The following is a 27,128-nucleotide window of genomic DNA, read 5'->3' as shown; positions in this document are numbered from 1 at the left end:
CTCATCCTCAATAGTTCTATTCAAAGAATGAAAATGCACAGCACATCCACGGCATCCAACTAATGTACAGAACCCTCCCTATTTCCTACTACGAATCACAAATAATAGCAGCGGTAGCATTGATGGATTTTTCAAGTCTGCAGGTGAGATCAAGAATAGATCATCTGTTTTCTTGAGCAATTATGCCAGGATAAGAGCCTAAAATAAGGACTCCTGTAACGGCCCCTGCCAATGCATGGCCAAATGTAGAACCAGAAGGCAATTGTGTGTCAATAATGACTTCATCATTACATGTAGGCCCCAGAGAGGAATGCCACTGTCGAGTTGATGGGAGCGTACCTATTTGAACAGGTAGAGTAAAATAATATAGTTGCACATTGGTAATTCTGAGGATGAACATTAGTAGCATATTTATCAAAAAAGAACCACATATTAGGATCCTTAAGCTGCCAACCAGCGCTTATCGATCCTGTATTAGATTGATCAGAGGCATTAAAAATAGGAAAATTATCAGGATACATATCAGGAGCTATATTAATTCCATGCAAAGAAGAATTAAAGGTACCTGACAACCAATAGTAGTCAGAACAATAACTATAATTCCCTAGCTTTTATAATATGTGCTGAGCAGCATCATAATCAGATCAATTATGAAGCCAAGTGTGCTTAGTGTGACAACAGAAACACAGACCCCTTGTAAATTGACTAACTTTCAAGTAACGCCAACGGACAGAATTCAATTGCATAGGGGGCATAGAAAATAGCTAGGAGTGTGAAATAGATTGTAGTTGTGAGACAATAAATGTAGAAGACATGATCAAGTTAGGGGTAAAAGAAATTTGACCAAGTGCCATTGGGGGCTCATAGTATAAAGTAATATTTGTGCCATGGGTCATAAACATGTATTGGGCATGACGAACCCACAAATTAGGGTTAAGATGAACCACAGAAGTGTCATTTTGAGCAGAAACACCATTAACCATAAACAAGAAAATACAAAGTAAAATGGTAACAAAGTTAGTAGTAATAGCAAAAACAGCAGCAACAAGATTTTCAGGAGTCTGAGGTAATGAGGCCTGTTGCAGTTGTTACTGAGCTTGATATGTAGTAGATTTAACCTGGCCCCAAGTGATGGTTGCGGGCGCATTGACCTTGGAAGACGGACTTACGTGTTCAGATGAAGATTGAAATCCAGAATCGGGTTGTGAAGGCCTTTCCAGGTTGGATCTGGAGCTTGGCGATACTTTACCAAAGGCCTTGCTAAAGATTCAGTAGTTCGAAAATGCAAATTAACAGGTGAGTCTGCAAGAGAATCTAAAAAGGTTAAATAATTCCAAGTATATAATACTACAGCAATGAGATTTTGAATCTTTCGCAGATGGTAAGGGCCAGACTCAGTTTGTAATTGTTTCTGAAGCAATGCCTTAAAAGTACGATGAGCTCGCTCAGCTATAGCTTGACCCTGAGAGTTGTAAGGAATTCCGTGCACTAAAGTAATATTCCATTTCTGACAAAAGGTTTGAAATTCCTTACTAATATAAGTGGGGCAATTGTCAGTTTTAAACTGAGAAGGCCGACCCAATACAGCAAAAGAGGATAGGCAATGAGAAATAACATCTGAAGTACGTTCATGTCTTGAAGCAGTAACCCAAAGGAAGTGTGAATGAGTGTCAATAGACTTATGAAGATAACAGTATGGCTTAAAGGTTGAAAATTGAGTTACAACCATTTGCTAAATTTGATTAGCTTGGGTTCCTCGTGGGTTGACACCCACTGGAAAGGGAACTGCCAGTTGCGGACAAGCACGGACAAGCACGGGCTTGAGATAATGAAATTTTAAATTGCTTTGCAAGCGATTTGGCATTTTGATGAAAATAAGAATGACTAGCAACAGGATCAGCAAACAAAGACGCAACATCCTTTAAGGATTCATCTGCCTTCCGATTTTCTTCAGTCAAGGCATTAGTAAAGGGAGTATGACTTCGAATGTGTTCTACATACAAAGAATACAAGCGAGTTTCCAAACTATTCTTTAAAGATAAAAACAAGGATAACAAATTCTTATCCAAAGAGAGAGCACAATAAGGAAAGAGAAGAGATTGCATAGCTAAATACACATATTGAGTATCAACAATCAAGTTAATAGGTTGGTCATTGAACAAACGTAAAGCCAAAATCACAGCAGCCCGCTCAGCATGTAGAGCTGAAGTCTGCGTGGCAGTAAATTTAGAATACCATTGTTGTTGAATCTGCCAGACAACCACACCCCTTGTAGGTGATCCATCAGTAAAGACTAAGAGCTTTAAAAATAGGATTTCGCACAAAAATGGAAGAAAAGGCCGGATTTAAAGTAGTAGTAACCACTATTCTAGGATCCTTGGGTAAAGAATACAAGTTTTCCACATATTGAGAAAAGGCTATCTGATATGATTCTGAAATCATCATTAAATGCTCATGTTCAACTTTTGTACGAGTGAAAGCTGTGCTAATGAGATCCTGTCCTGTAAGATGTAAGGCTCGTTTACGACCTTTAATAATCAAATCCTCTAATGCTGATTGATAAGGATAAATGTTTCTAGGTGGAGTAGCTGACAATCCATTCATGAATGTTGACCGCTTGCGGGGACGCATTAGAATAAAGACATCCCATGGGTAAGGGTGTACTGGGAAGAATCGCTAAGCAAAGTCCTATTGTTAAGGATGTTATCCTGTCTACATATCGATGCTTAAACTTATTCAATATTTCTTGAAGGCATGTTCTTTGAAGATCAGTTAATACAACTAGATCTCCTGGTGATTGTGCTCCCTTCAAAGACTGAAATAAGGGCAACATATCACCAGTTGTAATGTAGAAGAATGGGCGTGCCCAATTAATAATGCCAAGTAATTTTTGCCATTGTACTAATGTATATGATTTCTGTATTTGTAATTCAGGAAGAATTGGAATGGAGAAATTGTGCAACATTCTATGTCCTAAGTAGATATAAGGTTCTACCTTTTGAATTTTGTCTTAAAGCTATATACAATCCCTGTTGTGCCACAATATCTGTTAACTCTTTTAACAACTTAGATTCATCAAAATCCGGGGCTGCTATCAATATTTCATCCATATAATGATAAGACTAAATAGGAAGGAAATTTATTCCGAAAGGATTGAAGGGCATTATCCACGAAATATTGACAAAGTGTAGGGGAATTAAGCATTCTTTGAGGCAACACTCGCCAATGATATCATTTTGTGGGCATGCTATTATTAAAAACTGGGACAGTAAATGCAAATTTTTCTTTGTCTTGAGGCTGCAAAGGTATAGTAAAAAAGCAGACTTTAAGATCAACTACCAATAACTTATAAAAATTAGGAATTAAGTTAGGATTTGGTAGACCACATTGTAAAGGACCCATGGTTGGCTACATTTATTAATTTCTCTTAAATCATGAAGGAAACGCCATTTCCCATTTTTCTTTTTTATAACAAAAACAGGAGTATTCCAAGGACTAGTAGAAGGTTCTATATGACCAGCAGCCAATTGTTCTTGAACCAATTGTTGTAAAGCAGTGAGTTTTTCCCTTGATAATGGCCATTGTTCCACCCAAACCAGCGTAGAACAGAACCATTTAAGAGGAAGAGCCATCATCAAGAATCAAATGGGCATTAAGATGAGAAAGGATATCACAGCCCCAAATATTAGTATGAATATCTAGAATGTATGGTTGTAGGAAAAAGGACTTACCAGCAGATGTTGTAACATTAATTTCTTGAATACTCTGCCAAGCAGCTGTAGAACCACCTATTCCCCACAATGAAGAAATTGTCATTTTTGGCCACTGTACTGGCCACTGTAAAGAGGAGATGACAGTAACATCGGCTCCAGTATCCAGTAACCCTTGAAATGGTTGTTTATTAAGGAAGAGCGTTAACAAAGGACGAGAGCTGATGAAGTAAGCCTACAGATAAAGAAGTTGATCCAAATCCTGCATCCCCATGATTACCTATACCAGGAGATGGAATTTCATATGGAAGAAGAAGCAATTGAGCAACAGAAGAATTACAAGGAAGAACTTGAGGAAGATTCACTCAAATCTGAATCATGAGGATACCAGTGTAATCTGAATCTATTACCCCAGGCACAACAAAATAGCCCTTTTTGTGTGCAGAAGAATGAGGCAAAATTAAGCCAACTAATCCCGAAGGAAGAGGACCTTTAAATTGAAATGGAACTATTTTAACTTCCATGGGAAATTTAAACTCAATTTCCTCTTGAGTGATTAAATCGATCCCAGCCCTACCGGCTGTGGCTGGGGAGGAGTGAGAGAGACTGCTGGAGTAGTCAGAGTGATGGGAAAGGCACACTTTGGATTCTGGGTGGGTGCCACACCCATTGGCAAGTTTCCTTACCGAAACCGACATTGATTGGCCCAATGAAATCCCTTTTTACAAATAGGGCACTTCTTAGAAGGACGATTCTGAGGTATATAAGGTGTAGAATGACAGTCTTTCTGAAAGTGGCCAGGCTTTTTACACTTAAATTGGTCGCTGTCCTTTCTGAATAGCAGCTGCTAACATATACATTTTATAAGTTTGTGATCCAATATCCTGGCAGACTCGCAGCATAACTGCCAGACTGTAATGAGCAGTAGCCTTTAACGGCTGTAAAGTTCTTTTACAATCTGCATTAGCATTTTCAATAGCTAATTGGCGAAGAAGTTCACAGCAGCTTCCTGATGATCAAACTGCTGTCTAATTGCTTTGGACAGACGCTCAACAAAGTCAGCATAAGGCTCATTGGCATTCTGTCGAATGTTTGAAAAATTTGCTCTAGGTTCTCCAGCTTGGGGTACCTTAAGAAAAGCACGAAAGGCACATTCAGAAACAATAGTTAACGTAGCTGGAGGAAGAACAACTTGAGTAGGAATTGTACCAAACAGTCCAGAACCAAATAGCTCTCAACTGTATATGCTCCTCCTCCTTCTAAAGCAGCAGCTTAAGCATATCTCATATATTCACTCTCCCAAACCACATATTGCATGGATGATAAAATCATGCGAAATATTTGCTTCCAATCTTCAGGGATCATTGTATAACCATTTTTTATTCCTTCTACAAGTCCTCTTGTAAAATTACCGCTAATCCCATAGTCTGTAACTGCCTTTTTTAACTCTCTTAAGATTTGATAAGGCAGACCCTCCCATTCAGCTACTTACAGTCCAAGCTGTGGCCCCTGACCAGGACGATATTGTACTGGACAAACAGACAGTAATTCTGCAAGTTCTGTTCCTGAGACAGAGGCATCCCTTTTACAAGTCTCTACTATTTTCTGAAAAGAAGACTGAACAATAGAGTCAGGAGGCTTTTGCCCTGTATCTGCAGGAGCTGAGGGAATTGAAGACATATATTCAGGTGAAGAAGGGGGACAAATGACAGCATTAGTATAACATGAAGGTGGAGGTGTTAAAAGAGAAAGTTCATTGTGACCAAATGTTTCAATTGCATGCCTACATGCAATTCTATTTTTGCTCGAGGTTCAGTATGCAATGTTTCCCTTATACGTTGCCAATCAGTTAATTTTAAAGACCCCTTTTCTGGGTACCATAGGCACTGAGCCGCAATCTCCTGGACCAGCCTTAAGAGATTTCTCTGTGGTACCTCGGTATTATTTTTCTTCAACAAATAGCCTAATTCATCTACATGCGTCCTTTGTTCCTCAGAAAGCGAAGACCCCATACTTACAGAAACCAAAAGGTTGAAGAAACCACAAAGGGTTGAAGGTGCAACAAATCCTTGCTGGATGAAGTAAGAGGGTCCCTGTTCAGGCACCACTTGTTGTAATGTCGAGGCAGTCGAGTTGTTTGATCACGCACAACTGAATTATGATCTTTACTGGAGTACAGTCTTGCATTTATATACATTTTTAGTTATCCTCCATCATGGTTAACTTTGGTTACTGCCTAACTTTCGTTACTGTTTAGTACAGTAATCCATACAATTAATTATCTCTACTTAAGTCTAACATATGTCTACTTCCCCACTCTAATCCTCCTTTATCCATAGATTAGTGACTTTGTTTGCCTGAGTTGTATTTGCTTGGAAACAATCTTTATCTGAGGTTCGCCATCCGAGATTGGACCATTCCTGCAATTACAACTCTACAGGTGACCTTCCAAAAATCCCCAATGTCTCCGCTAAAAATCCCCCAATGACCCAAGAATTATTATGTGCCCTGCTAACAATGTTCTTGCAAAATCAGGAAAAAAAATGTTTTCGTCAAAAATAAGACCTGTTACTTAGCATGTTATCTTGGTTCATTCTTAGGCTAAATATGGAGTCCATATGGTTTATCTTTGCAGGAATAACTATAGCAAACTTATATCATTTCTCACATATGGTTTCTCTCCTGTATGGGTCCTCTTATGGGAGGTAAGATTACTACTCTGACGAAAAGCCTTCCCACACTCCAGGCATTGATATGGTTTCTCTCCTGTGTGGATCCTCTTGTGGGAATTAAGATTACCACTCTTCCTAAAACTCTTTCCACACTCCATGCATTGATATGGCTTCTCTCCTGTGTGGATCAAATTGTGAGATTTAAGACTACTGCTACAAGTAAAGGTTTTTCCACATTTCATGCATATATAAGGACTTTCTCCTCTGTGATTCCTTTGATGGACTATAAAAGTCTTATAATAACAGAAGGTCTCATCACAGTCCATGCATTGATACGGTTTTTCTCCTGTGTGGATCCTCCTGTGGGTTTTAAGATGACTGCTACGAGTAAAGGTCTTCCCACACTCCATGCATTTATACGGTCGTTCTCCTGTGTGGATCCTTCGATGGGTTATAAGATAGCAACTGTAAGAGAAGGTCTTTCCACACTCCATGCAAGTAAATTGTTTCTCTTCTGAATATGTCTGGTTATGAGAAATGAGATGATCGAATTTATTAAACCATTTTCCACACTCCATGGATTTATATGGTCTTTCTTCTGTATCAATCATTGTATGGTTAGAAAGCCAATTGACCAGAGGAAGACTTCTCTTAATTCCACTTTGTAATTGCTTTGTTTCATCATTCTTCGGTTGCATCTGATCTACAAATTTCCTTTCCCCCACTTTTGAATGGATTGCTTGGTGTGCCTCCTCGCAATTCTTATTCTCTTGCCCATTAAAGCCTTGAAAAAGAAAAATGAGAACTGTTGCAAGAATTGGGGAACAATAAAACCTTTTCTTCTGAAATTTAGACGAATAATCAATATATTTCATGTCTTTGATGGGCAAACATGAACAGTCCAAACAAAGATTATAGCAAAGACTCTTTTCCAAGTGTAACCCTAATGATCCCCATACAAAAGGATTAGATCACAGCCCGTACCTAATCTTTCCCCTGGGACAATTCCATGGTGCTACAAACTCCCAAAGTGTATTGGACAATATATCATGCTAGGGCAGGAACATACTAAGGACTTCCTAACTTCAAACAAAGTCTCAACTCCACTTGTCTGCAGAGCTGAATCTTTGAAAGCCAAAGGGAATTTCTGGATGAAAATAGCTCCCCACCCTCAACTTAGGCTAATGCCAAACTCAGTACACAAGTGGGCATATCTCCAAGAAGGGAACAACCCTCATTAAATAGTTTTTTTAATGCTTTCGGCTCACAAAAATACAAAATACTCAGTTGAATAACTGTAGAATCATGCACCACCATAACAAAATTGAAAAAAGTGAAGGGGGTCTGAATACTTTGTGAATGCACTGTAAATAAATGATTTTAAAAGAATCAGAAATAACATTCAAGGCCCTACTCTACATTCTTGATCATAGAAAGGGTTTCTTACCCAGAGAAAAGAGATTCCTGGAATTCTCCAGCATGACTTCTCTGTAATGCTCTTTTTGGTCAGCATCCAGTTGAGCCCACTCCTCCTCGGAGAAATAAACAGCCACTTCCTCAAAAGAAACAATATCCTGAAAAAGAACACAAGGTTCCTTGTTAGCAGATAATCCCAAGAAAAATGGGATAATTTTCCTCCAATTCTAGGAAGGAGATCCATTGGAAAAAAAATAATGAGAATCTTCTGCAGAATTAAGAATAAGATCACACCGTTTTTGGCTGATGGCACAACCAAATCAACTTTGATCAAGCTGGAAGTGTTTGGAATGCCTTACAGTGTAACGAACTAAAATATTCTTTGTCAATTGATAGTTAGGTCTTCAATCCATTACCTGTCAGTGACTCCCATTCTTCCAAGGATGGGCGGAGCAAAATACTGGCAAAACCCACCTGACATGTTTTCCAATGGCTTACTTTATCCACTGAAGGACCAACGTACCCAAACTCCAAACCTTCATGAAGGAATTGGAAGAGCTTGTAACAGAACACTATATGTCTATAGAGATTCTAAATCATCAGGTCACAGTTGTCCCAAAGATGCTTTTTAAAAGGCAAAAAAGGACATGTTTTTTGTAATGGTATGTGAGACTAACCCTGGGAAACAGAAGCACTCTGATGCTAACAACAGTCTGGTCAATGAAACCTAATGATGAAGCAGGATGTGTGGAAAAGGCATTTCAAGAAGGATCCTCTTAGAACAGGGGTATCAAACTCAAGGCCCGCGAAGTGGTTGGATCCTGCCCGTGGAGCCATCCTGGTCTACCCTATACGAAGAGGAAGCAGCAGTATGGCGAGTGGCGTCAAACTAGCCATGCCCTCCCAGTTAGCCATGCCCGCCTGGACCCCCATGAGGTCAATCACAGCCGTCAGGCACCTGTCAAAATTGAGTTTGACACCCTTGCCTTAGAAGGAAGAGGGGAGGCTAAGCTGAGTGTGAATGTTCAATGACCTGATGTCAAATTCGTACTGCTTTGAAAAAGCAATTTTATATATTGAACTCTAGAACAAAATATAATCCATTGAAGATTTACGGACCTTTTCCAATGTTTGTGCTCCTTACCTGAAGTAGCGGTTCAGCTAATACTTCAGCTCCAGCACACAGAGGTGATTCTAAAAAGTCCAAGGACAGCTTTCTACTCTCTATTAGAAAGAGAAAAATAGTGGAAGCAGATTTCTTAGAGAGACAATCCAATAAAGTGGAGTGAAAGGACCAGCTGAAATCTCACTTCATGCAGAAAGAGCTTTTCTTACCTTGCGTAGCGCCTTGACTTTGATCTCCCTGGAAGTTCTCCCTGAAGAGCAAGTCTTGAGAAGATCTGAACATATCTTTCCTCCCCTTGGGATACTCAGTCACAGCTTGCCTGCATTTCTAGACATGATGTGATACAAGAAACAAAGGAAGAGCAGAGAGATATAAATGAATTATTATATTGCACCTTCCAACTAGCAACCCTCAATATCCATTGCTGAAAGTCGAAACAGAATGAACAAATTGCCCCAAATACACCCTCTGGAAGAATAGAACAAATTCCCTTAGGAGTTAATAATCCCAGAAAATTCTGCCAGAGAAGAACTGAGAAATGCACACAGATCCTCTTTAGAGCTGCCATGATTCCATTCTCCCACCTGCAACTCTTCTTGCATGTTTTCCTCCTCCTGAGTCAGCAAGAAGCCTTCAGCCAGGGACACCGCCTGGGAACTGGTCTCTGCTCCACACTCCCGCACCCATTTTGCCATCTCTGGGGGAAGCACAGCCAGCAATTGTTCCAGGAGCACCAGGTCCAGCATCTGAGCCTTGGTGTGTTTTTCTGGTTGCAGCCACTGACGACAAAGGTAGTGAAGCTGAGTGCAAACATCTCGAGGACGGCTCCCCTCATGGAACTGCACTTTTCTGAAGTGGCAGCATTGGACGTCTGAACTATTAGATGCCTCTTCGTGGCTCTTCTGCCCAGGATTCATTGCCCCATTCGTCCCACATCTCCAAGGCAGAGCAGCTGGAGGGCCTTTTCTAATTTCGGCATCTACTGGGGGTTGTCCCTTCATCTTCTCTCTGGTCTTTAATACAGCTCCAAAATGGACCCTTGGATCTCCACAGGTCTTTCTGTTCACAAGAGGTCTGGCGAAATTTTCCAAGGCCATTCAGCTCTCTTCCCAGACAAGATACTTAAAACTCCAGAAGAACCAGAAAATATTTCCAGGTTACATACCTGAAATTGAAAAGAAATAATTCAGGGTGTTTACTAGGGTGATTAATTGACGACTGACCATCCTTATCAAGGGCAAAATGGGAAGGGGGAACAGAAGGGGGAAAAACACAGATTTGGATGCACCTACCAATGTCTGGAATGGTGGAGGATGGAATTTATTAGTTCGCTTGATCTCTCTACTTATGGGGAAAATTGCAGAGAACCCTTCAGGATGTCAATGTCCATCAATATATGAGAAAAATACATTTAAATATGCTTTTGATTTCTGCTTCCTAGTTTTTATTAAAATTTAATTTTTATGTTCATGTCTTCTGTATTATTATTATAAATTACTCTAGGCAGCAATTATACATAATGCTCATTATTTCTCACACAACAGCCTTGTGTGGTAGATTGGGCTGAGAGTTGGGATGGGCTCAAGGCTTTCATACCAAAGTCTGGACTAGACCTAATTTGCACAATCCAAATCATACATGTCCCAGATCACAAACAGCAATTGACATGAGGTACTCTCTAAATCCATTTAATAAGTAAATATCACTAAGACTTATATACCGCTTCACAGTGCTTTTACAGCCCTCTCTAAGCAGTTTACAGGGTCAGCCTATTGCCCCCAACAACCTGGGTCCTCATTTTACCCACCTCAGAAGGATGGAAGGCTGAGTCAACCTTGAGCCTGGTGAGACCCGAAGTGCCAAACTGCTGGCAGCCCATAATCAGCAGAAGTAGCATGCACTCAAACCACTGCACCACCAATAAAACATTCTAGGGAGTTCAACACCCAGCCTTTACAATGGCCAAGCTTGACAAAAAACACTGGCCTGTTGGCCCTCCTCCAGCATCTTCCTCATTTATCGGGCAGCAGAACCAAACTGGTGACAGTGGGGAAAGATGGGAAAGCAGGAAACCGAGTTCCAGTCCTTCCACACCTTGCACCCTACACCTTGCACACGAATTGCAGCCTTTGTTCGTTCGCTTCTCTAGGTCGAAGAAGGGGGAGGCGAGGAAAACCCCTTTCTGAAAATGGAGCCAAGAAATGTGCAGGAAACTGTGCAGGAGTCAAGGCTGACTTGGAGGCACAAATCTCTGTTTTGCAAAGACGACCTCTCCTCCTCTCCCTCCCACATAGAGCTTTTCCCGTCGAAATGGAGCATGTCTTCTTTTCTGCGACCTTGTTTCCCTCCCTCCGTGGATAAATCCGAAGCTTTGCTTTCCGCCCTGCCTTGCCCTTGCACACACAGGGGCGGCAGGGGAATATGGGACCACCACAAGCTCTTCCCACGACTCCAAGCCTGATAGAAGTTTTGCATTTCTCCATGCGAGTCTCCAGCACGGGAGATAATCCCCCGCCACCCATCAATGACCCCCGACTCACGTCTGGATCTCCAAGTCCAAGGCTTCCCTGCAGCCTCTTTGCTTGCTGGAAAGGCTGACCCAAAGGCAGAATCGGGCACTGTAGAAAGAGAGGACACGCTTTGAAGCCTTTGCTGTTAAATGCCTCGAGAAGCACGCAGCTCTACCGACTTGGGACAGAGGCAGGCGCATGCTCAGCTCTCTTGTAAAGCGGGGTGGGCGCGGAAGGAGCTGCCCGGCTCTTCCAGGGAGCCCCCTAGAGGATCCTGTGCGCACTGCGAGAAGACCCTGCAGGGGCGCACGACGTCACGTTCCATGCGGGGCTGGGATGATGGGATGCTTTAAACTCGAAGCAAAAGTTCCCTCTATCATTGCCTATCTAGAAAGGAAGTGGCCTCTCCGGCAGGCCTCAGTTTGTAGATTTGCCTCTTTTTAATCTCTAAGAAGCGCCTGTAATCTTGTGAAGACTGAGAATATCTCTGTGGAGATTCCAAAATCCGGTTCCTGGAGAGCAGCGTCTCTGAAGGGATTCCCGAAGGCATCAAAAAGGACCAAAATCCTGTCAGAAATGGCAGGGCGGTCAAATGACAAGGAACGAAAGTCTCTCTATGAAACCCAGCCTGTTTCTTGTGGCTGATGGCAAACTCAGCCGTGAAGGGAGGGGAGGTCAGGGCGAGACACAGGGAGGAAAGCGACAGGTTGAAGAAAATTAAGATTTGTATTGGTTTTTCTTTTTCAACTACTGCCTTTCAAATTAATTCCTCTGGGCAGCCAATGAGGCTTGGAAACCTTAAAGTCAGCCAGTAATAATAATAACCATAGATCCCAATGAAAAAGAAGCACTGAAAGAAAATACCAAAATGAAGAGAAAGTTCAACCTTTTAAAAATTGACCTTTAATTTTTTTTTACCTCAAAAAAAGGCACCATGATGGAGAAATAGGACTCATATGTGATTAATGAAAATGTAGAATTACAAAATGAAGCAAGGCACCTACTGAAAAATAAATATAAATAGCAAAAAGCAAAAAGAAAAAGAGAGAGAAAGAGAGACATGAAGTTTTATTTTTGTTGTTGAGTATGGAATACTACTCAGAAAATTTGAGCAGGAACCTTAAGACCTTTGGAGTAAAAGAATTTTTTTTTTTAGCCAAAAGTAATGAAGATTTCAGTGGTTTGAAAAGATTAGTCTGGACTTGGAGGTGGACAGTGCAAGAAAAAAGAGATTTAGCTACAATTAGTGAAAGGAAGGATGGAGGGGAAAATGTGAAGTTAAAGCCATTTTTAAAAAATGGCTTTAACTTTTCATTCTACCTCCATTCTTTTCAGCCCATTTATTGATATATAAAAGTTCCTTCTAAGTCCCACTTGACTAATTTTGTCAGTCTTCCATTATGAAAAAAAAAATTCACATAAGAATTACAAAACCAATATCACTGCCCTTTCACCATCAGTGAACAATATTTGAATAAATATTTTCAAAATAGCTCAATCCTCTGAAAGCCTAAAGTTTCAGATCCAGTGGTGGGCTGCAAATTTTTTTAACAACCGGTTCTCTGGCTGGATAGGCGTGGTCATGTGAATGGGTGGGTGATGTCACTCATCACACTGAGCCCTGCCTCCCGACCACTCGCCTCAAAGGAACAGCTGGTTCAGCTGGTTTATGTCTCTTTATGCAAAGGTTTCAGCTGGTTTATACCTCTGTTTATGCAATCAAGGATCGTATTGGCTGGCTAATATTTAAGTGATTGTCCACTAGGACTCCAAGGTTCCTCTCACATACTGTTTTCAAACTAGGTTTCACCTAATCTGCACTTGTACCTTTTGGGTTTTTGGTTCAATTTCATTTTCTTGGATAGGGCCCATTCCTCATGTTTGTCAAGATCTTTTTGGATTCTGAACTTGTCTTCTTGGGTATTGGCTATTCCTGACAGCTTAGTGTCATCTGCAAATTTGTTGAGTTCCCCTTCTATTCCCTCATCTAGATATTGAAGAGTACAGGGCCTAAAACAGAACCACTAATTTAGTCACTTTGTCAAAGAATAAAATGATTGTTTTGTCACAATCTTTTCAACAAACCCATGCTGGTTTTCTGTGATTTGCGAGTATGGTGATCTGCACATCCCAGAGCTTTTCACACTATGCCGACGACACTGCAAAGATTGGACCTTAGATGAATCTCAACATAACTGCGAGTTATACCTTGAGGATGCCTGATATATTCAGAACCCCAACCCAGAAAACACTTCACGAGGAGTACTGTCGACAGTGAACAGCCTGTTCGATCTTCTGGGGTTTCCGGCTCCTGTGACAATCCAAGGTAGACTTCTTCTGTGCACGATCTCCCCAAACTCCAAAGATTGGGATGAGCCACTTCCGCCAGAATAGAAGCAAGAATGGGAGACATGGTGCAACTCTCTAAGTTGTCTCCAAGATGTTCACGTACAGCGCACGTATGTTCCTATCTCGCCCGCCACAGTACAGAGGAAAGAACTGCATGTTTTTTCAGATGCATCAACAAAGGCAGTAGCAGCCATGGCATACCTCAGTGCCTACGGCAGGGAGAGCAACGCTTATGTTGGTTTGTCATGAAAAGGCAAAACTAGCACCACAACAAGGTCATACTGTACTACAATTGGAACTCTGTAGTGCTGTGCTGGCCATGGAACTAGCGGATCTGATAACAAAGATGATAGATCTTGAGCTAGAATCCACCACCCTCTATACACACAGCAAGATGGTGCTGGGCTACATCCACGACAAGAGCAGATGCTTCTATGTCTATGTGAGCAACAGAGTGGAGCAGATCAGAAGATCTTCTAAACCCAAGCAGTGGTTGTATGTACCAATGGACCAGAAGCCAGCAGACCATGCTACAAGGTCTATTCCTGCATCTCAGTTAGCAGAATCGACATGGCTAAAAGGCCCTGAGTTCTTGTCGTGCAGACACCCTGAACCCTGGAGAATCAGAACATGAGCTTGTAGATCCAGACCACGATGCCGACATTCAACCTCTAGACAAGAAACCTAATGCACAGGCCATCTGCATGACAACGATGGTCAAAGAAAAGGAGGAATGCCCCATAGAACCAGCTCACTTTGAGCACTTCTCACGATTGAAACTTCTCGTACTGGGAGTGACCATGATCATCCATGCGATCGTCCGTCTCCAAAGTCACCGGAAGGGTTTTCAGACAAGCTTCCCAGAAAGCTATATCCAAGCAGAGAGAAGACTTCTACGAAGTGTGCAACAAGAGCCGCATATCCAGTAGAATTCTAATGCCTGAAAGTGGGGAAGCCCATCCCAGAATCTAGCCCACTTCTGGTATTGAATCCATACCTCAGCAGCCATGAGTTATTTTGAGTAGGGGGATGCCTAAACAAGGCTGAAATGGCCTTAGATAGCAAACACCCCATCATCCTTCCTGCTCGCCAACATGTAACGAACCTGTTGGTCAAAACCACAAAACCATCCACCATCAAGGCCACCACTTCACAGAAGGTGCCATCAGAGCTAATGGACTCTGGATCGTGGGCATTAAGAGATGCATTGCGACTGTTCTACACAGGTGCCTACATTGTCGCAAACAATGGGGCATGACTCTACACCAGTTGATGGCTGACTTGCCACCCGAGCGTCTGAGTCCAGAACCACTATTCACCAATGTAGGGCTAGATGTATTTGGCCCTTGGTCAGTGTCTGCTCGCCGGACCAGGGGCAGTCAAGCTAACAGCAAACGCTGGGCTGTTCTCTTCACATGTCTCAGCATCCGAGCTGTCCATATTGAAGTCATCGAATCCATGGACACCTCTTGCTTTATCAACACCCTAAGGTTTCAAGCCTATAGAGGCCGAGTCAAGGTATTCAGATCTGACCGTGGAACAAACTTCGTAGGAGTTTGTAAAGAATTACAAATTGATGAAGGCATTCACCCTAACTCAGCAACTGATGACTACCTTAAAGCTCAAAATTGCGTATGGATATTTAATCCTCCCTATGCATCCCACATGGGAGGAGCATGGGAACGCATGATCAGAATAGCTCGCAGAATCCTGGATTCCATGTTGATGAAAACATCTATGTTGATGCATGAGATCCTAACCACCCTGATGGCAGAAGTAGCAGCCACCATCAATGGTCGGCTTTTAGTTCTGGTTTCCTCAGATCCTGAGAATTTGGATATTCTCACTCCAGCCACTTCTTGCTAACTCAGAAGACAGGTACTATACCATTAGGGAACTGTGATTCTAAGGACTTGTACAAACAACAATGGAGACAAGTTCAATGGCTTGCCAACACCTTCTGGAACCATTGGAAGCAAGAGTACCTGTTTACCCTACAAGACCGCCATAAATGGAAGACCAAGGAACCAAATCTTGAAGAAGGGGACCTTGTCTTGCTAAAAGACAAGGATGTGCATCGGAACTCGTGGTGGCCCATGGGACTTGCGCATCAAGTCCTACCCAGCTCTGATGGACTAGTCTGCCAAGTCGAGGTCCAGATCGTGAAGTCACAAGATTCTTTCTAGGACCACAGTCTTTCACCAAGAAGCTCTACACCAGACCAGTCACCGACCTAGTATTGCTGCGGGGAAAGGCTGAACTTGAAGATTGAACCTCAAGCTTTGCATGCTTTGTATCGACCTCATTGTTGCATTGTTTGATGCTATATTACTATCTAATGTTTACTTTAGTTGATAGTTAGTTGGTAGTGGAATTTATAATTCCAGGTGGCGAGTGTGCTGGTTAGACAGTATATAGTTAGTTTGGGAATGAGAGCTGTCCCCTTAAGGGAATGCTTTATGGGAAATGTAGTTAATGCCTCATGGGAGATGTAGTTCATGTCATGTGGTCACATCTGTAATCCCGATTGGTCACTGAATTGACCTCTGGTTGGGTTAGGGGGAGTTTTGTTCATTCTTACTTGGACCCCAGCAACCTGCTGGAGTCTTCCTTTGCTGTATCATTATGGGATGAAGATAACTATCTTTTCATACTATGAAGACTGCAAAGATTGGACCTTAGATGAATCTCAACATAACTGTGAGTTATACCTTGAGGATGCCTGATATAATCCAATAAAGAAACTTTGTATGAAAGCCTTTGTAGTGTTTAACTCCTTATCTCAGGTATTTTGAGAAGATAAATGTAGCCTGAGACAAGACAATCCCACTGGCATAAATATGAACCAGTTGTCAAGCATTTGATCTCATGTTCATGGGGATGGTGCAAAGCAGGTGTCAAACTCAATTTCATTGAGGGTCACATCAGCATTATGGTTGTCCTCAAAGGGTCAGTTGCATGTAAGACTATGACAACTCACACTGGCTGGATGGGCATGGTCGGTTCATTACTACTCACTAGGCACAGCTGATTTCGGACAGCTGGGTCAGGATGGAGTAAGTTGCACTGGCTAACTCAAGTTGGGGAAAATTTGTTGCCTCCTTCTCAAGCCCAGGCATTGGCAGTTTGCAAACTCAGTCTCCAAGCTTGGATTGGTGTGTGTGGGCGCTTGAACAGCATGCCAAAGGAGACGGACTTCTCCCAATCTCAGACACCATTGGTGTTTGTTTCCCTGTCCGGTACCTGTTTCAGCAAAGCAAGAGGCAGAAGAGGATATTGCTGAGCGTGGAAGTTTGCAGGGAGCAGTTTCCTCCAACTTCTGCCTTGACAGATCTCTGGAGAGCAAGAGGAGGTGGCAGGGGAGCAGCACTCCTCAGTTTTGCACGAGGGAGGCTGGCCCTTTTGGAAAGGAAATCCTTGTTTCCAGTCGTGTATAGTAAAGATGCTGGCTTGTTGGGGCAGTCTTCCCTCATGCAACTCGCCTGCCACCCTTCCTTCTCTCCAGAGATCTTTCAAGGCAAAAGATGGACCTGAAGGAAACTGCTTCTTGCAAACTTTCTCCTCCGTGCTTCTACATGCAGCAGCAGCAGCAGCAGCATCCATCTTCTGTGAGGGGATAGGCAAGGCTGGGAGGGGGGATCCAGAGGTCTCCAGTAGAGGAAGACCAGACCAGGACGAGTAGCAAAGCCTCGTCCACCAGAGAAGCCTCGCCATCCCTCTCAGGCCACACGGAGGACCCTGGATGGTGGCATGGACAGCCTGGAACCCTGGGAAATGGAGGGCAAGCATCCAGCCCAGCGCAGACCAGCTTTCCCAAAGGGTTGCTTGGCCATGCTTATCTCCTCCTCGAGGTTGCTGCTGCTACATAAACTATATGTATATGTAAACTGTATGTGTATGATTTTAAAAGTCTGTAAATCTTGCTTCAATCTTCAACCGGAGTGGGATCCATTGGTCCCTTAACTCTAGAGTAAGGTGTCCATCCTTTCTCCTTGGTCCTCATAGCAGACTCAGTGGTTAATAGCACCTGGTATGATCCTTCGCAAAAAGGCCTCAATTTCTCCACTGCTCTCCGACGCTTTATCAGGACCCAGTATATGTTGTAATTCTACAAATGTATAGATATTAGGACCTAGAAACAAATCCAAAGATTCAGACAAAACTATAGGATCAGACAGTAGACGTGGCATATTCATTTTATATTTCCTCAAATCTGATGGTGTAAGAGGTACTTTTACAAAAGTAGTAGCAGGTGCTCCTGTTATCTGACATTCCATTAGGCATTTCTCTTAAAGGATGCAGTCTATTCTATTTCTTGGCTCTGGATCTAGTTACAGACCCTGAAGAGGTAGTTGGTTGACTTTCAGCATTTAATTCCATTGTATCCAACTCCCTTTTTAACTTCCTGATTGCTTGCTTAATAGCTGAAACATCCACTCCTTCCACAGCCTCTTCTACTGCTTCTTGATTATAAGGAGGAGGACATGGGCAGCTGGCATATGCAAGTGGATCCCACCTTTGATCTTCCTCTTCCTTCTCATACAATATTTGTTTTGTTTGAGGAGGAAAAGGATCAGACCATTGTACATGGTACCAGGGCTCCACATGTGATAGTTGTTTTTCCAATTCCATTTTTAACAAAACCCTTTTTTAACGCATTTATCCAATAAATATCAGATTCACCATATTTATTGCACCTATAATTCGGAGCAATTAAAATAAACTCTGGCCAGATTCCAGTACAGTATTCTATCTAAATACCTTATTTAAACATTTTGTATAAGCACTCATCCAAGGATCTTTCCATTGAATAAGTAACTTCTCCCAATGGAGAATTTGGCGGAGTTGAAGGGATTTCTGTTTGTCTTAGCATTTTTAGACATAAACACCCCATTTCGGGGCTCCATCTTAACAACCCAAAACTCCCTCCTTGAAGTTAGAGAAAGAAAAATATGCCACTCATGCAAAACATCTGGTTTCTCTCCCTAACACTGTATATCATAGACGCAGTTCAATCATTCAAGGAGTTATAAATCACCCAGTGAGACCCCTCAATTCCAAACACAGCAATTCTGTTCCTCAAGAGAAAAGAAAAACAAATACTTATGAGTGATGGTGCACCAAGATATCATTTGGGTTGCTCAGCCCTTTTGTTTACAGGTCTCTCTGTCTGGGTAGAAGAGCTTTCCCGCTTATGAGGCCGAAAAACTTCACCTCCTGTACACTGAACTCAGCGGTGGTGTCTACCAAAAGGAGAGTGTGTCGTCCTCTGGAGGGAAAGTAAGTCTTATTCCTGAAAACCACATAAAAGGAAAAGCCTTTTAATATATTTCAGAAGGTCCCTGTTCGGGCGCCATTTCTCAGAAAAATCAAAAAGACAAAGAACGCTATGAACAAATTCAGAGCTGTTTATTAAACTTTTGCAAAAGTGGAATCCCAATGTCAAGAGATATTGATAGACAAGTTTCCAATTTTACAAGATTTTTATGCAATTTCTAAAGGTCTAACATCTGTTTCTGTTATCATATTCTGCAATCTCATTGGTCAGAGGTGGAGTATGAATCTGTTTCCAGGAAAGTTTGCCCTACATGGTTTTCCCCTTTAATTCCAGTAATAACACTGGGCATACCCCATATCATTTGACATCTTTCACTAAACATTGGGTGACCTTCCAAAAATCCCCAATGTCTCTTCTAAAAATCCCCCAATGACCCCAAATTATTATGTGCCCTGCCAACAATGTTCTTGCAAAATCAGGAATAAACATGTTTTCATCAAAAATAAGACCTGCTACTTAATATGTTATCTTGGTTTGTTCTTAGGCTAAATATGGAGTCCATATGGTTTATCTTTGCAGGAATAACTATAGCAAACTTATATCATTTCTCACATATGGTTTCTCTCCTGTATGGATCCTCTTATGGGAGGTAAGATTACTATTCTGACTAAAAGCCTTCCCACACTCTATGCATACATATGGTTTCTCTCCTGTGTGGATCCTCTTGTGGGAATTAAGATTACCACGCTTCCTAAAGCTCTTTCCACACTCCATGCATTGATAAGGCTTCTCTCCTGTATGGATCAAGTTGTGAGATTTAAGACTACTGCTACAAGTAAAGGTTTTTCCACATTTCATGCATATATAAGGACTTTCTCCTCTGTGATTCCTTTGATGGATTATAAAAGTCTTATAATAACAGAAGGTCTCATCACACTCCATGCAATGATATGGTTTTTCTCCTGTGTGGATCCTCCTGTGGGTATTAAGATGACTGCCATGAGTAAAGGTCTTTCCACACTCCATGCATTGATATGGTTTCTCTCCTGTGTGGATCCTCTTGTGGCAATCTAGATGACTGCTACGAGTAAAGGTCTTCCCACACTCCATGCATTTATACGGTCGTTCTCCTGTGTGGATTCTTTGATGGGTTATAAGATAGCAACTGTAAGAGAAGGTCTTTCCACACTCCATGCAAGTAAATTGTTTCTCTTCTGAATATGTCTTGTCATGAGAAATGAGATGATCGGATTTATTAAACCACTTTCCGCACTTCATGGATTTATATGGTCTTTCTTCTGTATCACTCATTGTATGGTTAGGAAGCCAATTGACAAGAGGAAGACTTCTTTTAATTCCACTTTGTGATTGCTTTGTTTCATCATTCTTTGGTTGCATCTGATCTACAAATTTCCTTTCCCCCGCTTTCGAATGGATTGCTTGGTGTTCCTCCTCGCAATTCTTATTCTCTTGCCCATTAAAGCCTTGAAAAAGAAAAATGAGAACTGTTGCAAAAATAAGGAACAATAAAACCTTTTCTTCTGAAATTCAGACAACGAATAATCAATGTATTTCATGTCTTTGCTGGGCAAACATGAAGAATCCAAACAAAGATTATAGCAAAGACACTTTTCCAAGTGTATCCCTAATGATCCCCATACAAAAGGATTAGATCACAGCCCGTACCTAATCTTTCTCCTAGGACAATTCCATGGTGCTACAAACTCCCAAAATGTACTGGACAATGTATCATGCTAGGGCAGCAACATACTCAGCACTTCCTAACTTCAATCAAAGTCTCAGCTCCACTTGTCTGCAGAGCCGAATCTTTGAAAGCCCAAAGGAATTTCTGGATGAAAATAGCTCCCCACCCTTAACTTAGGCTAATGCCAAACTCAGTACACAAGTGGGCATATCTCCAAGAAGGGAACAACCCTCTCAGAGGTCATCCAATCTTGCTTATAGCAGCTTAGGGCCATCAGGAACCCAGTGACCAGGTTCAGGAGGGAATCCTGAATCCTAGTAAGAAGAACCTTCCTCAGTACATTCAACCTCTTCCTCAGACTCTTCCTAATATATTCAATGAAATGAGTATTTTGCATTTCATGAGCAGAAACTTTTTTTAAAAAAAAAAACAATTTCCTTTATGCAAAAAGCCAGGCTATGCAGTTTTCCAGTTTTTCTTTCAATAAATTTCCTTCTTCCATAAAATCATTTTGCTCAAAAGCTTAAGATCTCAGGCTAGAAAGTAATAAATTTACACACATTTCTAAAATGACAAAATTTTCACTTTCTCATTATTGGGCAACAAGCATAGATTAATGAGAAAAAAAATGAATTTCAACAACTGTAGAATCAGGCTGCAGCATAACAAAACTGACAAAATGAAAGGAGACTGAATACCTTCTGAATGCACTGTATATCCTTCCTTTGCTTTATGTAAATAACTAAGGCAGCAGACAAACCCAATGTTCCTTTCTCCTGCTATTTTCCCTACAACAACTCTGTGAAATGGGTTGAGCTGAAAGAGTTTTGGCCCAAAGTCACCCAGCCAGCATTCATGCCCAAGGCAAAACTACTATTGACATTTTCTAGCCTGGTATCTTAATCATTTGACAAAACTGACTTTATAAACGAAGGAAATTTATTCAAAGAAATATTTGAAGTCTTCACAGCCTCCCTTATTAGTTTTTTTAATGTTTTCGGCTCATAAAATACAAAATACTCATTTCAATAACTGTAGAATGCACCAGCATAACAAAATTGAAAAAAAGTGAAGGGGGTCTGAATACTTTGTGAATGCACTGTAAATAAATGATTTTTTAAAAAATCAGAAATAACCTTCAAGGCCCTACTCTATGTTTGTGATCATAGAAAGGGTTTCTTACACAGAGAAAACAGATTCCTGGAATTCTCCAGCATGACTTCTGCATGGAGTGCTTTTTGGTCAGCATCCAGTTGAGACCACTCCTCCTCAGAGAAATACACAGCCACTTCCTCAAAAGAAACAATATCCTGAAAAAGGACACAAGGTTCCTTATTAACAGATAATCCCAGGAAAAATGGGATAATTTTCCTCCACCAATTCTAGGAAACAGATCCACTGGAAAAAAAAATGAGAATCTTCTGAAGAATTAAGAATAAGATCTCACCGCTTTTTGGCTAATGGCACAACCAAATCATGTTTGATCAAGCTGGAAGTATCTGGAATGCCTTACAGTGTAACCAATTAAAATATTCATGGTCAATTGATAGTTGGGTCTTAAATCAATTACCTGTGAGTGACTCCCATTCTTCCTAGGATGGGCAGAGCAAAATACTGGCAAATCCCACCTGACATGTTTTCCAATGGCTTACTTTATCCCCTGAGGGACCAACGTACCCAAACTCCAAACCTTCATGAAGGAATTGGAAGAGCTTGTAACAGAACTCTATATGTCAATAGAGATTCTCAATCATCAGGTCATGGTTGTACCAAAGATGCTTTTTAAAAGGCAAAAATGGATATGTTTTTTAGTCTGGTCAATGAAATCTAATGGTGCAGCAGGATGGGTGGAGAAGGCATCTCACAAAGGATCCTCTTAGAACAGGGGTATCACAGTCAAGGCCCGTGAAGTGGTTGGATTCGGCCCTTGGGGCCATCCTGGTCTACCCAATGCAAAGAAGAAAGATCGAGCCAGCCTGGCTTCGGCCTGGTCTACCCTAAGCGAAGAGGAAGCAGCAGTTTGGAGAGTGGCGTCAAACTATTCACGCTCACCCAGTCGGCCATGCCTGCCTGGCCCCCCACAAGGTCAATCACAGTCCTGAGGCACCTGTCAATGAAATTGAGTTTGATACCCTTGCCTTAGAAGGAAGAGGGGAGGCTAAGCTCAATGTGAATGTTCAATGACCTGATGTCAAATTTGTATTACTTAGAAAAAGCAATTTTATATATTGAACTCTAGAACAAAATGAAATCCATTCAAGATTTATGGACCTTTTCCAATGTTTCTTCTCCTTACCTGAAGTACTGGTTCAGTTCCAGCATAAAGAGGTGATTCTAAAAAGTCCAAGGAAAGCTTTCTACTCTCTATGAGAAAGAGAAAAATTGTGGAATTAGATTTTTAAAGACAGATACTCCAGTAAAGTGAAGCGAAATAATCAGCTAAATGTTGAAATCTCACCTCACACAGAAAAAGCTTTTCTTACCTTGCGTAGCATCTTGACTTTGATCTTCCCAGAAGTTCTCCCTGAAGAGCAGCTCTTGAGAAGGTCTGAATGAATCTTTCCTCCCCTTGGGATACTCAGTCACAGCTTGCCCGCATTTCTGGACATGATGTGATACGAGAAACAAAGGAAGAGCAGAGAGACAGAAACGAATTATCATACTGCATCTTCAAACTAGCAGCCCTCAATATCCATTGCTGAAAGTCGAAAGAGAATGGAAGAATTGCCCAAAATACATCCCTGGAAGAATAGAACAAATTCCCTTAGGAGTTAATAATCCCAGAAAATTCTGCCAGAGAGGAATTGAGAAACGCACACAGATCCACTTTAGAGCTGCCATGATTACATTCTCCCACCTGCAACTCTTCTTGCATGTTTTCCTCCTCCTGAGTCAGCAAGAAGCCTTCAGCCAGGGACACCGCCTGGGAACTGGTCTCTGCTCCACACTCCCGCACCCATTTTGCCATCTCTGGGGGAAGCACAGCCAGCAATTGTTCCAGGAGCACCAGGTCCAGCATCTGAGCTTTGGTGTGTTTTTCTGGTTGCAGCCACTGACGACAAAGATAGTGAAGCTGAGTACAAACATCTCGGGGGCGGCTCCCCTCCTGGAACTGCACTTTTGTGAAATAAAAGCATTGGACCTCTGAATTGTTGGGTGCCTCTTCATGGCTCTTCTTCCCAGGATTCATTGCCCAATTCCTCCCACAGCTCCAAGGCTGAGCAGCCGGAGGGCCTTTTCTAATTTCAGCATCTGCTGGGGGTTGTTGTCCCTCCATCTTCTCTCTGGTCTCTAATACAGCTCCAAAATGGACCCATGGATCTCCGCAGGTCTTTCTGTTCACAATAGGTCTGGCAAAATTTTCCAAGGCCATTCAGCTCTCTTCCCAGACAAGATACTTAAAACTTCAGAAGAACCAGAAAATATTTCCAGCTTACACACCTGAAATGGAAAAGAAATAATTCAGGGTGTTTATTAGGGTGATTAATTGACTACTGAGCATCCTTATGAAGGGCGAAAAGGGAAGGGGGAACAGAAGGGGGAAAATTACAGATTTGGATGAACCTACCAATGTCTGGAATGGTGGTGGAGGGAACGTATTAGTAAGCTTGATCTCTCTACATATGGGGAAAATTGCAGAGAACCCTTCAGGATGTCAATGTCTATCAATATATTAGAAAAATACATTTAAATATGCTTTTGATTTCTGCCTCCTAGTTTTTATTAAAATTTAATTTTTATGTTCATGTCTTCTGTATTATTATTATAAATTACTCTAGGAAGCAATTATACATAATGCTCATTATTTCTCACACAACAGCCCTGTGTGGTAGATCGGACTGAGAGTTGGGATGGGCTCAAGGCTTTCGTGCCAAAGTCTGGACTAGACCTAGAAGTTAACCTCTTGATTTCAAGCCTTGTGCTTTCATCATTGAACCAAATGACTCTCTATGGCTAACTTTAACTTTATTTAATACAATAGACAGTTTAATATCATTTCTATGGCTACATAGTTAAGACCAACTATCTGTCCCATAAACAGCAGATGATACGAGGGGCTCTCTAAATCCACTTAATACATAAATAAACCAACTAGGCCAGAGGTCTCATTCTCGCGGCCCGCAGGACGATATCCTGTGGCCCCCACCGTGATATGAAAGTATAATATTATTGCGTTCTCCATGTGTCGCTAGCTGGCTAAACACTTCTATGTGCGGCCCAGCCTCACGCAGACTCTGCCTCCAGCGGCCCCCAGGTAAATTGTGTTTGAGACCCCTGAACTAGGCTTTCAACACCCAGGCTTTACAAAAGCCAAGCTTGACAAAAAACGCTTGCCTAATCATATCTTAGGAGCACCTCCCTCCTACATCTTCCTCCTTTACCGGGTGGCAGAACCAGACAGTGGAGAAAGGCAGGAAACCAAGCTGCAGTCCTTGCATACCTTGCACCCAACTCCTTGCACACGGAGTTGCAGCCTTTGTACGCTCGCTTCTCTCGGCCTAAGAAGGAGGCGAGGCGAACCCCTTTCTGAAAACGGGGCCAAGAAATATGGAGGAAACTGTGCAGGAGTCAAGGCTGACTTGGAAGCACTCCTCCTCTCCCTCCCATCCAGAGCTTTTCCCGTCGAAACGGAGGGTAAATCCTCTTCTCTAAGACCCTGTTTTTTTTTCTTCCTGGGGGAAAATCCGAAGCTTTGCTTTCTCCCCTGCCTGGCCCGTGCATGCACAGGGGCGGCAGGGGAACTTGGGACCACCACCACCCCCTTCCCACGACTCCAAGCCTGATGGAAGTTTTGCATGTCTTCATGCGAGTCTCCAGCACGGGAGATAATCCCCCGACTCCCATCAATGAACCCCGACTCACATCTGGATCTCCAAGTCCAAGACTTCCCTGCAGCCTCTTTGCTTGTTGGAAAGGCTGACCCGGACACCGTGGAAAGAGCGGAGAAGCTTTCAAGCGTTTGCTGGAAAATGCCTCCGGAAGCACGTATATGTCTCTTGTCTAGGACGGAGGCCGGCGCATGCTCAGTTCTCTTGTAAGGCGGGGGCGCGGAAGGAGCTGCCCGGCTCTTCCAGGGAGCCCCCTAGAGGATCCTGTGCGCATTGCGAGAAGACCCTCCAAGGGCGCACGACGTCATGTTCCACGCGGGGCTAGGATGATGGGCATTAAAATTGAAGGAAAGTTTCCCCCTAACATTGCCTATCTAGAAAGGAAGTGGTCTCTCCGGCAGGCGTCAGTTTGTAGACTTACCTTTTTTTAATTTCTAAGAAGCACCTGTAATCTTGTGAAGATTGAGAAAATCTCTGTGGAGATTCAAAAATCCGGTTCCTGGAGAGCAGCTTCTCTGAAGGGATTCCCGAAGGCATCAAAAAGGAGCAAAATCCTGTCAGAAATGGCAGGGCGGTCAAATGACAAGGAACGAAAGTCTCTCTATGAAACCCATCCTGTGTCTTGTGGCTGATGGCAAACTCAGCCCTGAAGTGAGGAGAGGTCAGGGACCTCGCAGAGACACAGGGAGGAAAGAGATTTGTATTGGTTTCTCTTTTTTCAATTATTATAGTTCCGTTTTCAAATTCATACCCTGGGCAATCAAGGAGTGTTAGAAACACCAAAGGCAGCGTGTTATAATGTGAATAATCCTGAAAAATGGATCGTGATGAAAAAGAGGTATCATAAAATTTCCAAAATGGAGTGAAAGCTCAAAATTGTGCACCTTAAAAATTTTATACTTCGAAACAAAGCACCATGATGGAGAAATTAAGATTGGGAGAATAAAGTCTGATATGTGACTAGAGAAAAAGTAAAGGAAGGCAAATACCGAAAAATAAATCTAAAGTTCAAATACCGCAAGGCCAAAGAGAGATTAGCGAAAAAGTAAAATTACAAAATGAAGGAAGGCAAATACTGAAAAAAATATATAAATACCACAAGATTAGAAAATAATATGAGAGACTTTTGAGGAAAAAGCCCTGCACATTTGTGGTGTTGGAATGGATTATATGGCAACACCTAGCGACACTATAGATTTTTTTAAATGTTGAAATTAAGCTCTTGGAAACTTTTGGAAGTATTCACTTTCGGTGACTGAGATCAAAAAGTATTTAATGGCAGTGTTAGAAGTGCCTTAGAATTGAAAACAATTATTTTTGGCAACAATGCTTTATGAAAATAAAAACATCGGACCCTGTTTCCACACACTTACTTTGTACTGTATTTTCCAATTATTTAAATAAGCTCATATGATAACTTTTCCTACAAACCGTTCATGTTGACTATTTTGATAGGCTTCCTGAATTTGCAGAAACAATCCTCTGAGAAGGCTGGATTTTATTTTTAAAAAAAGACAAAGAATGGTGATTTAA

The 27,128-nt window shown here is 41.9% G+C and overlaps 2 protein-coding genes across 2 annotated transcripts; both read right to left on the bottom strand.

Annotated features, from left to right (window-relative positions):
• Positions 1 to 1,176: 1,176 nt before the first annotated feature.
• On the bottom strand, positions 1,177 to 25,766 carry LOC148126573 (uncharacterized). Its single transcript, XM_087922999.1, has 10 exons — positions 25,630 to 25,766; positions 23,624 to 24,207; positions 23,250 to 23,367; positions 23,063 to 23,130; positions 21,950 to 22,076; positions 19,648 to 20,545; positions 11,465 to 11,542; positions 8,322 to 8,334; positions 7,830 to 7,956; positions 1,177 to 7,166 (listed from the first exon to the last, which is right to left on the bottom strand). The coding sequence occupies exons 2-10, from the start codon at positions 24,137 to 24,139 to the stop codon at positions 6,352 to 6,354; spliced, it is 2,760 nt and encodes a 919-aa protein (XP_087779125.1). The 5' UTR covers positions 24,140 to 24,207; positions 25,630 to 25,766; the 3' UTR covers positions 1,177 to 6,351.
• Positions 7,829 to 10,309, bottom strand: LOC113453105 (uncharacterized). The gene is made up of 6 exons (XM_087928451.1): positions 10,217 to 10,309; positions 9,509 to 10,089; positions 9,134 to 9,251; positions 8,943 to 9,022; positions 8,476 to 8,646; positions 7,829 to 7,956 (listed from the first exon to the last, which is right to left on the bottom strand). The coding sequence occupies exons 2-5, from the start codon at positions 10,019 to 10,021 to the stop codon at positions 8,575 to 8,577; spliced, it is 783 nt and encodes a 260-aa protein (XP_087784577.1). The 5' UTR covers positions 10,022 to 10,089; positions 10,217 to 10,309; the 3' UTR covers positions 7,829 to 7,956; positions 8,476 to 8,574.
• Positions 25,767 to 27,128: the final 1,362 nt, after the last annotated feature.

The sequence above is a fragment of the Pseudonaja textilis genome, chromosome 2, assembly GCF_049901715.1.
Source record: "Pseudonaja textilis isolate UNSWEBS1 chromosome 2, rPseTex1.2, whole genome shotgun sequence".
NCBI classification, from domain to species: Eukaryota; Metazoa; Chordata; class Lepidosauria; order Squamata; family Elapidae; genus Pseudonaja; species Pseudonaja textilis.
Note: the sequence above shows the minus strand (reverse complement) of the source record. Positions and strands in the feature narration are given on the sequence as shown.